At 40.8% G+C, this 14,932-nt stretch overlaps 1 protein-coding gene across 1 annotated transcript in view; it reads left to right on the top strand.

Annotated features, from left to right (window-relative positions):
• The window catches only part of bpnt2 (3'(2'), 5'-bisphosphate nucleotidase 2), a 58,065-nt gene extending 44,550 nt beyond the window's left edge, over window positions 1-13,515 (top strand). The window contains exons 4-5 of the mRNA XM_043710294.2: window positions 870-1,031; window positions 10,587-13,515. Coding sequence (XP_043566229.1) covers window positions 870-1,031; window positions 10,587-10,864 — 440 coding nt within the window. The 3' untranslated portion in view covers window positions 10,865-13,515. The remainder of the gene's footprint in view (window positions 1-869; window positions 1,032-10,586) is intronic.
• The last annotated feature ends 1,417 nt before the right edge of the window (window positions 13,516-14,932 follow it).

The following is a 14,932-nucleotide window of genomic DNA, read 5'->3' as shown; positions in this document are numbered from 1 at the left end:
GAACCCATATCCTCAGAACATTAACCAGGGTTCTAGATAACTAATTCAGTTCATCCCTGCCTGTATTCATGTTTTTGGCTGGGGACACTGCATCACAAGAGGGCCCAGCAGTCATGGTTTTTTTTTTGTTTGGCTGTATTTTCCCTCAAATCAGCCATGTTTTGTTTTGTTACAATGAGAAAGAAAAATGAAAGCATGTGTGAATCAACTTTATGTATATATTTCCCCACCAGCAGGAAAACACCCACATAGCCAATTGAATATTTACAAGCAAAGCCTGTTAAGTACTAGCAACAAGAAGTGAGGGCATGGGAGAGGGTGCTTAGACAGGCATATGTGTATTCATTCTTTCCCTCCAAATCATTCATGGTTACAAAGTTATTAAAAAAAAATTAGACAAAGAAAAGACATCATTGTGAATAGAACTAATTATGTATGTTTTTTCTACCACCAGGAAAACACCCATATGGCTAATTGTGTATTGACAAGCAAAGCCTATGAAGGGCAATGCTAGCAAAAAAACAATGAGGGGGCATGGGTTGAGGGAGAGGGGGAGTGCATTCATTAGGATGCAAATTAATGGCCACCAGCTGTATGCAATTTAACACAATTAATCAACAATTAATAACTGGCAGTTAATGTTGAAAGTGAACAGACATGTGTTACATAATAAAAACACTTTTCGGGGCACTTGTAGTGCAATGGTCTATCACTGGACCAGGAGGCACAAATTCAAGTTCCACTTTAATATTTCTGAAAAAGTTGATTAGAAAATATATAAAAACAGGGTATAGTTAAGAGCTGCTGTGTTTTAGTATTCCTTGCCTGGCATCCAAAATGATGCATTTTTTTTACCTTCGGTCTTGTAGCTTGGGCTATGGTTGATGGTGCATCAAACGTTCATCCACGGAAAATGTACAATGAGAAGACACCTACAGTGATTGTCTCCAGATCCCATGCAGGAGCAGTGCAGTCTTTCAGCAAAGGAGCTTTTGGAAGTAACACCACTGTTATCCCTGCTGGTGGAGCAGGTGAGTAATCCCATTTAGCAAGTCTAGCTTGATACATTTTCTATCCTCGCCTTCATGGATCAGTTCAGTGATCTTACTGACAATATTAATATCATTCATGTAGGTGAAACCAAGAACTGACCCTCTTTTAAAAAACAAAATTAATCCAGATAGCAAGGCAAACAATTGCATTGCAGTTGGGTGTCCAAAATATACCCACATATGGGTAAGGTAGAACATCTATCACTGTGATCCCAGGCCACTTTACCATTGGGTCCTGTTGGGAGCTCTTTGTCCAAAATGAAACCTACTGCAGAGGAGCTGCAAAGCAATCACTACAGCAAAGGGAATGGACAGAAACATCACAGAGACTGCAATACCACTTTAACTGTAGACTTTTGGCTTGATGGATGCATTCAGGAGCTAAGTGGTCCCAATAAAGAAGGGAGGAGGGACCTTCATTAATAGGCTACATTCCTCCATCATCTGAGGCACTACTTGCCATCCTTCTAGGGAAGACGGAGAAAGCAATGAGCAATTTGGTATATCGACAGAGTCTGTTTCACCAGTGTCATTTACATGTATTGAGTGGCAAAGAGAAAGATAATGATGGCTAGGAGGAAATGAGTCCAGATAGAAATGTCAGCACCTGATTTTCCGTCGCTATACTTTTAAGTTTGGTTGGTGTTTGTAAAAGAAAGTCCAGCTGTTCTTCTCTGGTGATAGCCAGGCTTGGAAGCCTGTCAATATAACACTAAAACTTGATGCTGTCTTTGTGAAATGTTGAACAGTGGTGTCGCTGTAGCCACTGAATGCTCATAATATCATAACTGCACAATATGTGATAAGCATAAAAACATATCCATTTCTAGCCACATGGGGGCAATATTTGCATCTTCTGTCAAGGAGTAGACTAAATACCTTTTAGCTGTGTGCTTTCCAATCTGTAAATGACACAGTGTCAAAGAGCATTTTAAGAATGTACTACTTTGTTTGTCAAATTGGCAGGCATGTAAGATGGTAAGTCAACCAGAAGACATTTGTAACAATAACCTTTTAATACTTCCTGAGCATGTATTTATCACTGAATTGCTGCAAATAATAAAGAATTAGCAATCTGGTTTTTTTTAGTAAAGTCGTTGAATGATGACATTTATTTCCTTTCTAAAAACAAGAGTTTTAACAAGTGTTTTTTGAAAGTAATGAGAATGAGGATGCAATGTGATTTGGACAGGCTGAGTGAGTGGACAAATGTGTAGAAGATGTAGTATAAAGTGGATAAATGTGAGGTTATCCACTTTGGTAGCAAAATTGGGAAGGCAGATTATTACTTGAATGGTTGTAAATTGAGAGAGGTAATGTTCAGCGAAACCTGGGTGTCCTCGTGAACCAGGAGAAAGTGAGGACTGCAGATGCTGAAGATCAGAGTCGAGAGTGTGGTGCTGGAAAAGCACAGCAGGTCAGGCAGCATCCGAGGAGCAGGAGAATAGACATTTTGGGCATAAGCCCTTCATCAGGAATCAGATTTCTGCTGCCTGACCTGCTGTGCTTTTCCAGCACCACACTCGACTCTGTCCTCATGAATCAGTCACTGAAAGTAAGTGCACAGGTGCATTAGGCAGTAATTAATATTGGCCTTCATAGCGAGAGGATTTGAGTACAGGGGCAAGAATGCCTTGCTGTAATGATATAGGGGATTGGTAAGGCCACATCTGGAATATTCTGTGCAGATTAACTCTCTCTTTATCTGAGGATGGATGTTTTTGCTACAAAGGGAGTACTGTGAATGTTTATCAAATTGACTGTCAAGATTGACATATGAGGAGAGATTGACTCAATTAGGATTGTATTCACTGGAGTTTAGAAGAATGAAGGGGCAGATCTCATAGAATCTCAAAATTCCAATGGAACAAGATAGTTAGATGCAGGAAGGATGGCTCCAATGCTGGGGAATCCAGAACTATGGCTCATAGTTTAAAAATAGGGGTAAATCTTTTAGGACTGGCATGAGGAGAAATATCTTCAACCAGAGAGTGGCAAGCCTATGGAATTCACTACCACAGAAAATGGATGAGGCCAAAGCTTTGTGTTTTCAAGAAGGAGGTAGATATAGCTCTTGTACGTAAAGGGATATGGGGGGTGGGGTGTGGAGATTAGGGTATTGAGCTCGATGATCAGCCATGATCTTATTGAATGGTGGAGCAGGCTTGAAGAGTTGAAAATGGCCTCCATATCCTGCTCCTAACTTCTATATTTTTATATAACTCAAAAAGAATATAGTTGACTATTTAGTTTGCCACATGAAATAGTTTTTACATTTGGCAGTTTCTTTTTGTTTTCATGACTCAAAAGTGATAAACATTTGATATTTATCAGCAATACTCAAGTAGATAACTTGAGTATTGCTGATTAAAAAAACATGTTTTGTTGAAGCGTTTCATCTTACACACATCAGGACCTTTCACAAAAATCCAAATTCAAGGGTAAGGCCACCATTTACTGTATGCTGCATGAGAGAAGAGTGCTGATTGGGTGGTACTAACAAAATATTGCTGTCAAGCCAAAACAACATTCTGCGTATCTGACAGATGAGTAATATGGTAGAATTGCAGTGCCAGTGTCGTGTCAGGAATATAGGCCATTTTCCCAAAGACCAGCAGGTTGTATCAAACAGTATATCCCTTCAGCTATTTGCAACAGCAACCTACTGACCATACCCAGTTGGCCCACGCTCACAAGACTTGTGACACAATGTCTAGCGTTGAATGAAATTCTGCAATTGGACAACATTTGCTGGATAATTCTGAATGTGCAAAGAAATATGTAGACAACTAATTTATGATTGTCATTTTGACCCCTTGTTTGCCACATTTGCCTGTACTAGAAAGTACATGTATTCATACAAAGGGTTAATTGCAGATGAAAATAATATATACAAGCAGAATATGCCTGGTTCAACTCAACAAAACAGGTGACAGCCATCCACTCATTTCATGGCTCATTTCACGGCTCATTTCACAGGGCAATTCTCTGTCCAAACTTGGTTTATATTGTGAACAATGTCTGACTTTTAACAGTCAATCAGCATTAGTCGGTGCACTCTCTATGACAATGCGCCCAGCAAACAGAATCCACTTACCAGTCAATCAGCACTTTCTTCTCACGTAGTGTCATTGCTGGTTTTCCTCTTGAATTTATATTGTTGAGAAATGTCTTGATGTGCCCTTTGACAAAATTTAACTTTCTTAGCAATACTCAAAATTAGTTGTCTACAAGTAAAGAACGTATGAGTCTATGCAATAAATATGCAAGTAAAACAATCATCTGCATGGACTGGATTTATAATATTTAATATCTCCCTGTCAGTGCGTTTGCAGGCAGAGGGGCCTGTAAAATGCAGTGTGCAGCCAGACTGCAGTCTTCCATTCAGCATCAACCTGTCTCCTCCTTACAGGAGATAGTGGAAATGTCAGGCTAGTTAATGACCACCTAAGTATCTCATCCTACGAACTGTTGTTATTTTACCTGCTGCAAGGATTGATCCACACAAACAGATGCACAGTGTGCTGTTGGGCAAAGGGAATTCTCCTTTGGAGGTCCCTGTCCCTATTGGACTCTGACCTGCCTTAATATTTCCCACCCCACTTGTCCAGCCTCTTCCACTCCTTCATTTCATTCAGCCAATCAGGATCTGCTGACACCCCCCGATGGCTACCTGAGGATGGACCTCCATAGCCTCCTCTTCCTTGGGACTGCCTCTCGTCCCAGCAGTGGCCACCAGTTGAACCTGGCACTGCTGTGACAGCAGGTGGGTCTTACTCCATAAACATGCAGGTGAGGGGAGATCATGGCATAAAGATGATGGGCAGGCATTCTGTAGATGCAGGCTAGTGCTTTGGGGAATATAGTTTCAAATGCCACCGTGGCAGATGTTGAAATTTGCAAACAATAGTAGGAATGTACCTCCCGACGGGGATAAAGACTCAGGAGGCAGACAGGATTCAGGCACATGGCAGACTTTTATTGAAACTACAATGACTTAATGCAGGGAGAGGGCCAAAGATCTTCCCTGAATCTGGCCTCGACATGAGAACCCAGTTGTTCTACAGCTCAGATCGGAAGAGAGATCAATGACATACTCTGATTTTTACAGTAAAGTACAGCATTTTTATACCTTCTGTGTTACAATAATCATATACAACGTGGTCCCAGTGTCCTTTCCCTTATTCCATACACCCAATCTGTGAAGCATCTCATAAATGATGGGCATTCCTATGGACAGCCCCAGGTTCCCATGATATCATGGTTCCCATGGTGTTTTAACAGACATTGTAATCACCAGGCTTTGAGATCTTTCTATGCATCCTCTTAATTCATATTCCAAAAGTTACTGGTTATAATCCTTCAGCCCTGTCCCAGACTTACTTATCTCTAAGGACTCCTTAAATTCTGTTATTCATTGTGTTCCATATGCTATCACTATCAAATTCTGTTATTCTTGTTATATTTTCTTCTGTTCCATCAATGAATAGAAAACAGTGATGCTATCACTAATTTGTTGCAAAACTCATCTGATTCGCGAATATCTCTGCCATCCTTATTTGGCCAGAGTTACATGTGACTCCACACTAATGGGGTTGACACTTATCTCCCCTCTGAAATGGCCAAGCAAGCCACTCAGTTCAAGGGCAAATAGAGAGGGACAACACATTCTGGCCTTGCCAGCAGTACCTACATTCTATGAAAGTATAAAGAAAAAGACATATTGACCTGAGGAAATTAATGCCCCTGTGAGCATGAGTGGCTGCTTTGTGCATCCTTAAATATCCACTGCACAATGCAATATCTGTTCAATGAAATGGAACAGATGGAATGAAATGGACACCATCTTTAATAAGGAGAAAGTGAGGACTGCAGACACTGGAGATCAGAGCTTAAAAATGTGATGCTGGAAAAGCGCAGCAGGTCAGGCAGCATCAAAGGAGCAGGAGACGTTTCGGGCATAAGCCCTTCTTCAGGAATCCTTTACTCCTTTGTTGCTGCCTGACCTGCTGCGCTTTTCCAGCAACACATTTTAAGCACCATCTTTAATAATCCATTTATCATCTAAAATCAATTAGCAGAACAGTTCACTTGCTACTGAGTTTGTCAGCAGCAAACACAAGAGAGAATCAGCCTCTGATTGGAAGATCAGTGAGATAGTGAGTGCTGGCAGTGAGGGACCACCACAGGGTGGGTGCAACCTGAGGGAGGGGTAGGGTGGGGAATGTCTGGGAAAGGTGAGAACCATTTCAAACCCATCAAAGGAATAGTCAACTATGTAAGTAACCAAAAAACTTAAAAGCCACTGTGATAAGAAATTTCTTGCAAATGTCTGTGGAATCAGTAACTTAAGACTGCAGAAGAAGCTAGTGGAAAATGCAGTGGTTACTGTTCGAATGAACACTATGGCATTAATTAAATTTCAGTCTAAGATTGAAATCTAAGGTGCAGTAACAGCATTATTAAAATCTTCCCCTTTGTGCTTATGGAACAGGAAAAGGATTAGCTATGAGCTCACCCAGGTGTAGAATATGTAATTGGCCTGATGGCTAATTATACGTAAGTATGTATCAATTATTTTGGGGAAAAACGATCTTTGTTGCTAACTTACCTGTATTGTGAGAATTACCATGGTGTCTAGGAAGTTAATGCTTTGCTTGTGTGTGTGTGTGCCTTTAAGTTTAATGGCGATGTGATGTTTACTGAGGATATTGTTGAATTCTCTTAAATCTGACTGTGCCAGTCCAAGTACTCATTTATCAAAATAAATACAGAAGGTATTGTTACTACGCAATTGCATTATCTAATAAATGAGTTAGTAAAAATGGTGAAGAAACTACTTAAAGTATAATCTTTGAGAATATCTCAAGAGCCCTGGAGGGAATGAAAAATAAATATATTTTGACCTCTGCTTCCCAATGTTACAACCCTGATTCTGATGCTCACCCCAGCGTGTCAGATTGTAAATGGCTCAAGTGAAATTACAGGTAATGACCACTCTGCTAAAAGGCTCCAACCTCCAATTTTCTTTTTCTATGTGTTATTTTGAGAAGCAGCAGCACAACACTAGGCTCTGCAAAAATACCCATGACCTCCTACAAGACAGTGCTTGAGAGACTGCTTAAAGAACCCTACAGTGTAAAAGTCAAGGGTAATCGTGATTTACTTGCGATGTGATGGTAGACTTTCCCTGTAGAATGTTTTCAGTTCAATGTCATAGGTTAGCCACTTCTTCCCTGAGTCTGAGCATCCTCAATCATTGGTCTCTTGAATGGAACAGAATAATCTTTATTGTCATGTGCACTCAAATGAGTGCAGTGAAAAATTAATAATGTCGCTGCTTTGATGCCATCTTAGGTACTGGGTACCTAGGTACAGATACTTCAAGGGTTTATTACAGAATTGAAAGAGTAAAAAAGCAAGTTTAGCAGAGGAATACAGAGTTTCGATAAAGTACTTACTCAAAGCCCAAAATAAGAAAAAAGTATCTTTAAAAAGTACTCAAATTATAGTCCTTTTCAGATAGTCCATGCCTGCTGGGTCTCAGTACACAAAGACTCGCTATCCCCTTCCCTGGTCAGCGTTCAGGACTCACCTCCGGGAATCGACTCACAGGCCAGACCGGGCTTGGACTGCCTCCCACTCCGGGCTTTGGCCCACAAAACACCTCCTGCGCAGCATGGTTGCTAACTCGTCTCGTGTGCTGGGCTGCACGCAGAGTCGCTTTAATTCTCCACTCCCTCTGGGCAAGTTTATGAAGTTAAAAGTTTGGGGAGGAGCAAGTGTGGAGTTAGAAAGAAGAACTGCAGAAAAGAGAAGGAAAAGGAACTGATGGTAAAGCAGAGGAGCTGTGGCTGGAGTGACCTATTATATGCCAACTTGAGCACATTGTTCCCAGCACCTGAATTAGTTTATTTACCTTGATTAGTAACTCAGTTGTAATTGTGTCCTTGATAATTCCAGATAGTCTTTCCCCCTGCTGTTGGATTCTATCAATTAACGTTTCATCAAAAATCTTGGTGAGAATTCGTCTGCAGTATATACTTGCCTGATCCAGTTCAATTATCGTTTTTTGATTATGAGCTGCCTGCTGCATAGTTATTAATAAAGTGTAGTACTTGGCATAAGAAATTATTTCTTTACTGTTGCTTATTAACAGGTCAACTACTAATGCTTGGCTAGTTCCTTGCAAATAGTTGAAAATCAACTGAAGTATAATCCACTGGACAATGGAAATTATTGTTATATATTATTATGGTATTAGGTTGCACCAAAATCATAAATAGAACAGCAGTTGCAGATAAACAAATGCAACTACATGGAAATTAAAATATTCTCATGATGCTAGATTTTCCAGCATTGCTCTTTGTCAACAGAAAGATCTAATAGATTGTCCTTTTCCAAGATTCTCCCAAAGGGATTCTGGACATCATTGGTGGGAACTGTGCATGTCAGGCTGGTTGTCATTCCAATTTGACACATTCCCTGTGGGAAATTGCTACATTTGGCCTGTGCTTTCCATCGCCCATATAGGATTGAGCACTCCTCTGTGTAATTACAACCCCACACCTGTGTCATACCTGCTCACTGCACTGTGTCACCACTTATGTCAGCTGTATTTATAATAATGTTTTGTTTTTGATTCTATTTAACCACAACAACTGCAATACCTAGAAACAGAGAATCCCTACAGTGCAGAAAGCGACCATTCAGTCCGAGATTGCACTGACCCTCTGAAGAGCATCCCACAGCTAACCCACCTAATCTGCACATCTTTGAATTGTGGGAAACTGGAACAGCCAGAGAAAGCCCACATAGACGTGGGGAGAACGTGCAAACTTCACAAAGACAGTCACCCAATGGAATCGAGCCCAGGTCCTTGGTGTTATGAGGCAGCAATGTTAACTGCTGAGCCACTGGACTGTCTGGCTGTGGCTGACCATGTCAATTTAGCATCAACGTGCACAACTGAAACTTGCCAAGACTTCTCTGAAATTACCTTCCATACCCATGATCTCTCTCACCTAGAAGAGTTACTGCAAAGGGGCTACCTAAAACCTCTCCTGCAAGTCTCTCACAACCCTGAACTCCTTCACTGCTGCTGGGTCAAAATCCTGGAACTTCATTTTTAAGATCTATGAGGCTGTATTGATGTCAAGCATACTGTGGTAATTACAGAGAACAATTCAGCATCGTCTTCTTAAACACACTTAGGAATAGTGAATTAATGTGGAATGCCCACATCCTTTAACTCCAGCTAAATGATGTATCATGGTTTTGCAGTTAATAAGATTAAAATAAAAATACTCACCCAGACTGACACTTCCTCCTCTCTCTTATATCTGTCAGACAACCTTTTCTGCGGATTTCTTTTTAAAGTTCTGTGGTGAAATTATCTATTTGCAGCAACTGAAAGAGAAAGGAAATGAACCCAGGGAGGGACAGAATCTGTCCAGGGCAAGAAGTGATGGTCACTTTGATTTGATTGTTCTGAATTTCTAACTTAATTTCTAATTGAATAGTGATGACTTTTATAACTCTTTTTGCAGAAAGGGAAGATTAAATAGGAAGGGTTTGGAGGGATATGGGCTGAGTGCTGGCAGGTGGGACGAGATTGGGTTGGGATATCTGGTCAGCATGGACAAGTTGGACCAAAGGTTTCTGCTTCTGTGCTGTATGACTCTATGACTACTGTGATTGTTATTATTTATGCATTGAGCAATTTGATTATGACAGGAATTCAAACCCAGTTTTAACCTGCGGGGGTTTATGGCAGAATGGGTGAACTCTCAGTCTAAGATCTAGGCTATTAAAACTCCAAGGCCTTATTTTAATACGGTTTGTCCCCGAAGTTGATTGGAATGAAGTCACGGCCAGCAACTTGGAGTGGTAATTGAGGTGAGAACTGGATACAGCCATGGATATGAAAAAGTTCACCTGTACAACGAATGTGTTGGAAATCGCTTTGACCAGCTGCAAATGAAGGATGCCCTCTTCTGCACCTCCCTGTTACCAGGACTAATTCCAATGTCAGTGTTACCATCTGATGTAATGCTGCATCTGCACCAAAAGAGGCTAAGCTTGTGTTTTAAGTGCTGCCTACCTGGGGTCTGCATTTGTATAGTAACTTGATATTTCACACTCGGCACTATTCCAGTTGGAGCAATGGATGATTCTTGAGCAACAGCAGAAATTAATACATTTATTTACTTCTGTAGTTTCTGGATACATATTAACCTTATATTAGGCTTCATTGAGGCTCTTGAATTCTAATGCTCATGAATTTTAATCTTTTATTTGCTTGCCACATTGATACTAGTTCAAGCATGAGTTTGTTTGGCATTTTGTGATACTGACCAGCAATGTTTTACTGTTTTAAAACTGTTTTATATTTATTCTTCAGGTGAAATATTAAGCCATGATCATATTGAATGGCGAGGCAGGTTTTAAAGGCTGAATGGCTATCTGTATATTTCTGTAACATTGGAAATCTTATTTTAACACTGTATTTTGTTTTGCTCCAATACACAACAGGATACAAAGTTCTTTCACTTTTGGATACTAGAGAAGACATACAACCTGACAGTGCAGATTTGTACATCCACGTCACCTTCATTAAGAAGTGGGACATTTGTGCCGGTAATGCCATCCTGAAAGCTCTAGGGGGGCATATGACAACAATTGAAGGAGACAACATTGATTACAGTGACTCTCCTTCCAATTCTGGTGGACTTGTAGCAACTGTTGGGATAGATCACCATGCTTTGCTTAAACGATTACCTGACCTTAAAAATCTTGCTCCCAAAATGTAGACTTTAGAGAAACTGAGAAAAAAGTCTTCTTGCTGTTTTGCTCATTGTGGTGAAAATCAGCATATTCTGCACAATATTTCACATCTAATGTCAATGGATTTGTTCAGCATTGACTAGGAAGCCTAATCAACTCCAGGGTCTCCTGAAGCCATTCTTATTGTTCAGATGATTACAAATTCTAACTTCAACTCTATTTCCCAAAAACATATCATCTTGTTTAAATGACAGGCCCACACCACTTTGAGCATTCTTTTTACATATGGAATTGTTATTTAAATGAACCTTTCACTGTGATATTTAAAATTGTAAGTCTACATCGTGGGGTAAGCTATTTACAGCTGAATGCTTAACCTGAATAGTTAATGTTCAGTTGACATTTTCTTTAATGTATTGGAACATGAACTCACTGTGACAGAATAATTCTCCATGTAGTGAGCTTATATCATCTGGGTTATCTGGGCAGATGAGACATGGAGACTTGACTGGAAATGGGGTGGAAAGGAATATAATTGGTAGAAAACTGGTCAGAAACTATGTCACGCATATCTTAGAATTTGGTTAAGGAGCAAAATATATCACCTGGTCCAATGTTAGCTGGCAATTGATGTGTAGCATACAGAGTCTTGTAGGGATGAGGTATCTATTCACCAAAGAATGGGAAAGTTCCACGATATTCAACACTGGTAACTGTTGCGAAGATACTTGAAATTTAATTTGCTGCTTTCCAAAAAAAATTGTTGATGCCAGATTAAATTCTGTACCAGCCCTATACATTGGTCTCTGCTGAAGAGCAATACCATGATCATAGACCACGTATCTTGCAGCCAAATTAAATTTAAATACAATTTTCCCATAGCATTCTATTTTGTGAAACCTTTAGAAGAAAGTGAGGACTGCAGATGCTGGAGATCAGAGCTGAAAATGTGTTGCTGGAAAAGCGCAGCAGGTCAGGCAGCATCAAAGGAACAGGAGAATCGACATTTCATGCATGAGCCATTCTTCGGGAATGAGGAGAGTATGCCAAGCAGGCTAAGATAAAAGGTAGGGAGGAGGGACTTGGGGGAGGGGCGTTGGAAATGCGATAGGTGGAAGGAGGTTAAGGTGAGGGTGATAGGCCGGAGTGGGGGCGGAGAGGTCAGGAAGAAGATTGCGGGTTAGGAAGGTGGTGCTGAGTTCGAGGGTTGGGACTGAGACAAGATGGGGGGAGGGGAAATGAGGAAACCGGAGAAATCTGAGTTCATCCCTTGTGGTTGGAGGGTTCCTAGGCGCTCTTCCTCTTCGTGTTGCTATGGTCTGGCGATGGAGGAGTCCAAGGACCTGCATGTCTTTGGTGGAGTGGGAGGGGGAGTTGACGTGTTGAGCCACGGGGTGCTTGGATTGGTTGGTCCGGGTGTCCCAGAGGTATTCTCTGAAATGTTCCGCAAGCAGGCGGCCTGTCTCCCCAATGTGGAGGCGCAGGTGAATTTGTGGCGGATATCCACACACATCATTTACTGCATCCACTGCACCCAATGTGGCCTCCTCTATATTGGGGACACTGCTTTTCCAGCAACACATTTTCAATTCAGTTAAGACTGCCATATGATGAATGGAAGCTTCCTTTAAGCTAAAGCCAATTGTTATTTTCCGTGATAATTTCTCAGCTTGATAACCTCAGAAATGTGGATAGGACAGCTGATGAGATCATTAATATGGTCCTCTAAGTCAAATTTTAGATTTTCAAAAATTAAAATCACCCTTGCTATCTAAAAGAGACCTTGAAAATTGAAATTCTATTTTGAATCAAATTTTCCAACATTTTTTTCTTGAAAGTGAAAGATAGTGGATTTTTTAAGTATGTTGTTAAAAACTGTATAGGGATTAGTTAGTGCTAAAGCAAAATAGAGCAATTAAGGATAACTTCAATACCTTTGTAGATTTACATTTGACTTTTTTTTAAGTTTGAGATCACAGAGGAGTTCTGGATGCTGTGCATGTTTTCCAAAGCAGAGCTGTACTTAAATCTGTTTCTTTCTGAGTAACCTTATGAGTGATTCCATGATCCAGTGTTTCCCAAAGAGCTCATCTTAGAAAATCACCACTATTTAGCAAGTGATTTTCTACTTATTAAAATTAATTGACAATATTACAACCTGGGTCCCTGCTTTTCTCCAAGATGAGCATGTGATGAACACCAAGTTGCAGCACAATTCATAAAGCTCTACAAAAGCCCGTATTAACTCTGAAAGCCCGAAGAATGCCTTATTTTATTATTTGGCCTTGATTCAGTCACATTTCTTTTTTTGTTATTGATTGATTGCATTCCTTTAACTGGGGTTGACAGCTTCGCCCAGTGTATTGCTGTATAAAACTAATGTAAATCTTCAGCTTTGAGAATGCATGCACAGCATAGTACAAATCATCCTTCCACATATTTAATCAAATATTAGAAAGTGTCTACTATTGGAGAATGATGAATTTTAAGAGAATTCCATAATTGAACATTACTGAACTGGATTCCTGATTTTTAAATGATTATAGGAAATACAAGTTCAGCCTGTTACCTTATTTAACTTTGTATGTTTGATTGTTGGAATTGCACTATTAACATTTATTTTAGAGACTGGGTTATTGGTTAATTATGTAAAAATAAATAATGACAAAAAAATGGACCAGTGTTTGATTTTATTTCTTGTGTATGCTGATGCAGAGGAAAAAGAATTGACAGTATTGTAGCAGTAATGTTACTAGTCTAACAGCCCAGATACCCACACTTCAAAGACATCAATCAAAATGCTATCTGGGCATTTAAATTGAAGGAGATGGAGGAATTTACTTTCAATTAGTTAATATGTGGAAAATAAAGTGGTGGTCATGTTAATACTAATCCGAAAATTCTTTGTTGGGAAAGCCTATCTAATTCCCCAATGCCCTTCAGATAAGAACTCTGCCACCTTTACCCAGACCAATAGCAATGTTGTTACCTCTGAGATTACCTAGCAAGACACTCGCTTATATCAAAGGTCTGCAAAAAAATTAAAATAAGAATAAAGTTGGATTGTTCACCAGATATTGATCTAAGTACTAGAAATAGCAAGGGCACACCTCATCCAATGAACCCTAGCCTGGCTTTCCTTACTATCATTCGGGATATTGTGCCAAAGTTTGGAGAGCTGTGCCATGGCTACTCAACAATATCTTGGTTAAGGTCAGGTCCACACCCTCCCACAACCCACCCTCCCATCCTGGCACCTTCCCCTGCCACCGCAGGAACTGCAAAACCTGTGCCCACACCTCCTCCCTCACCTCCATCCAAGGCCCTTAGAGGAGCCTTCCACATCCATCAAAGATTTACCTGCACATCCACTAATATCATTTATTGTATCCGTTGCTCCTGATGCGGTCTCCTCTACACTGGGGAGACTGGACGCCTCCTAGCAGAGCGCTTTAGGGAACATCTCCGGGACATCCGCACCAATCAGCCACACCGCCCTGTGGCCCAACATTTCAACTCCCCTCCCACTCTGCCGAGGACATGGAGGTCCTGGGCCTCCTTCACTGCCGCTCCCTTACCACCAAACGCCTGGAGGAAGAACGTCTCATCTTCTGCCTCGGAACACTTAAACTCCAGGGCATCAATGTGGACTTCAACAGTTTCCTCATTTCCCCTTCCCCCACTTCACCCTAGTTCCAAACTTCCAACTCAGCACTGTCCCCATGATTTGTCCTACCTGCCTATCTTCTTTTCCGCCTATCTTCTTTTCCAACTATCCACTCCACCCTCCCCCCACCCCCAACCTATCACCTTCATCCCCTCCCCCACTTACTTATTGTACTCTATGCTACTTTCTCCCCACCCCCACCCTCCTCTAGCTTATTTCTCCACACTTCAGGCTCTCTGCCTTTATTCCTGATGAAGGGCTTTTGCCCGAAACGTCAATTTTACTGCTCCTTGGATGCTGCCTGAACTGCTGTGCTCTTCCAGCACCACTAATCCAGAATTTGGTTTCCAGCATCTGCAGTCATTGTTTTTACCTAATATCTTGGTTAAGACATTTTTGTTGCATTCCACCTTATAGCCAGTTCCCC

The sequence above is a fragment of the Chiloscyllium plagiosum genome, unplaced genomic scaffold, assembly GCF_037043375.1.
Source record: "Chiloscyllium plagiosum isolate Xiang-an unplaced genomic scaffold, Cpla_swu_hap1 HiC_scaffold_15, whole genome shotgun sequence".
Taxonomy (NCBI): domain Eukaryota; kingdom Metazoa; phylum Chordata; class Chondrichthyes; order Orectolobiformes; family Hemiscylliidae; genus Chiloscyllium; species Chiloscyllium plagiosum.
This window is presented reverse-complemented; position numbering and strand designations above follow the sequence as displayed.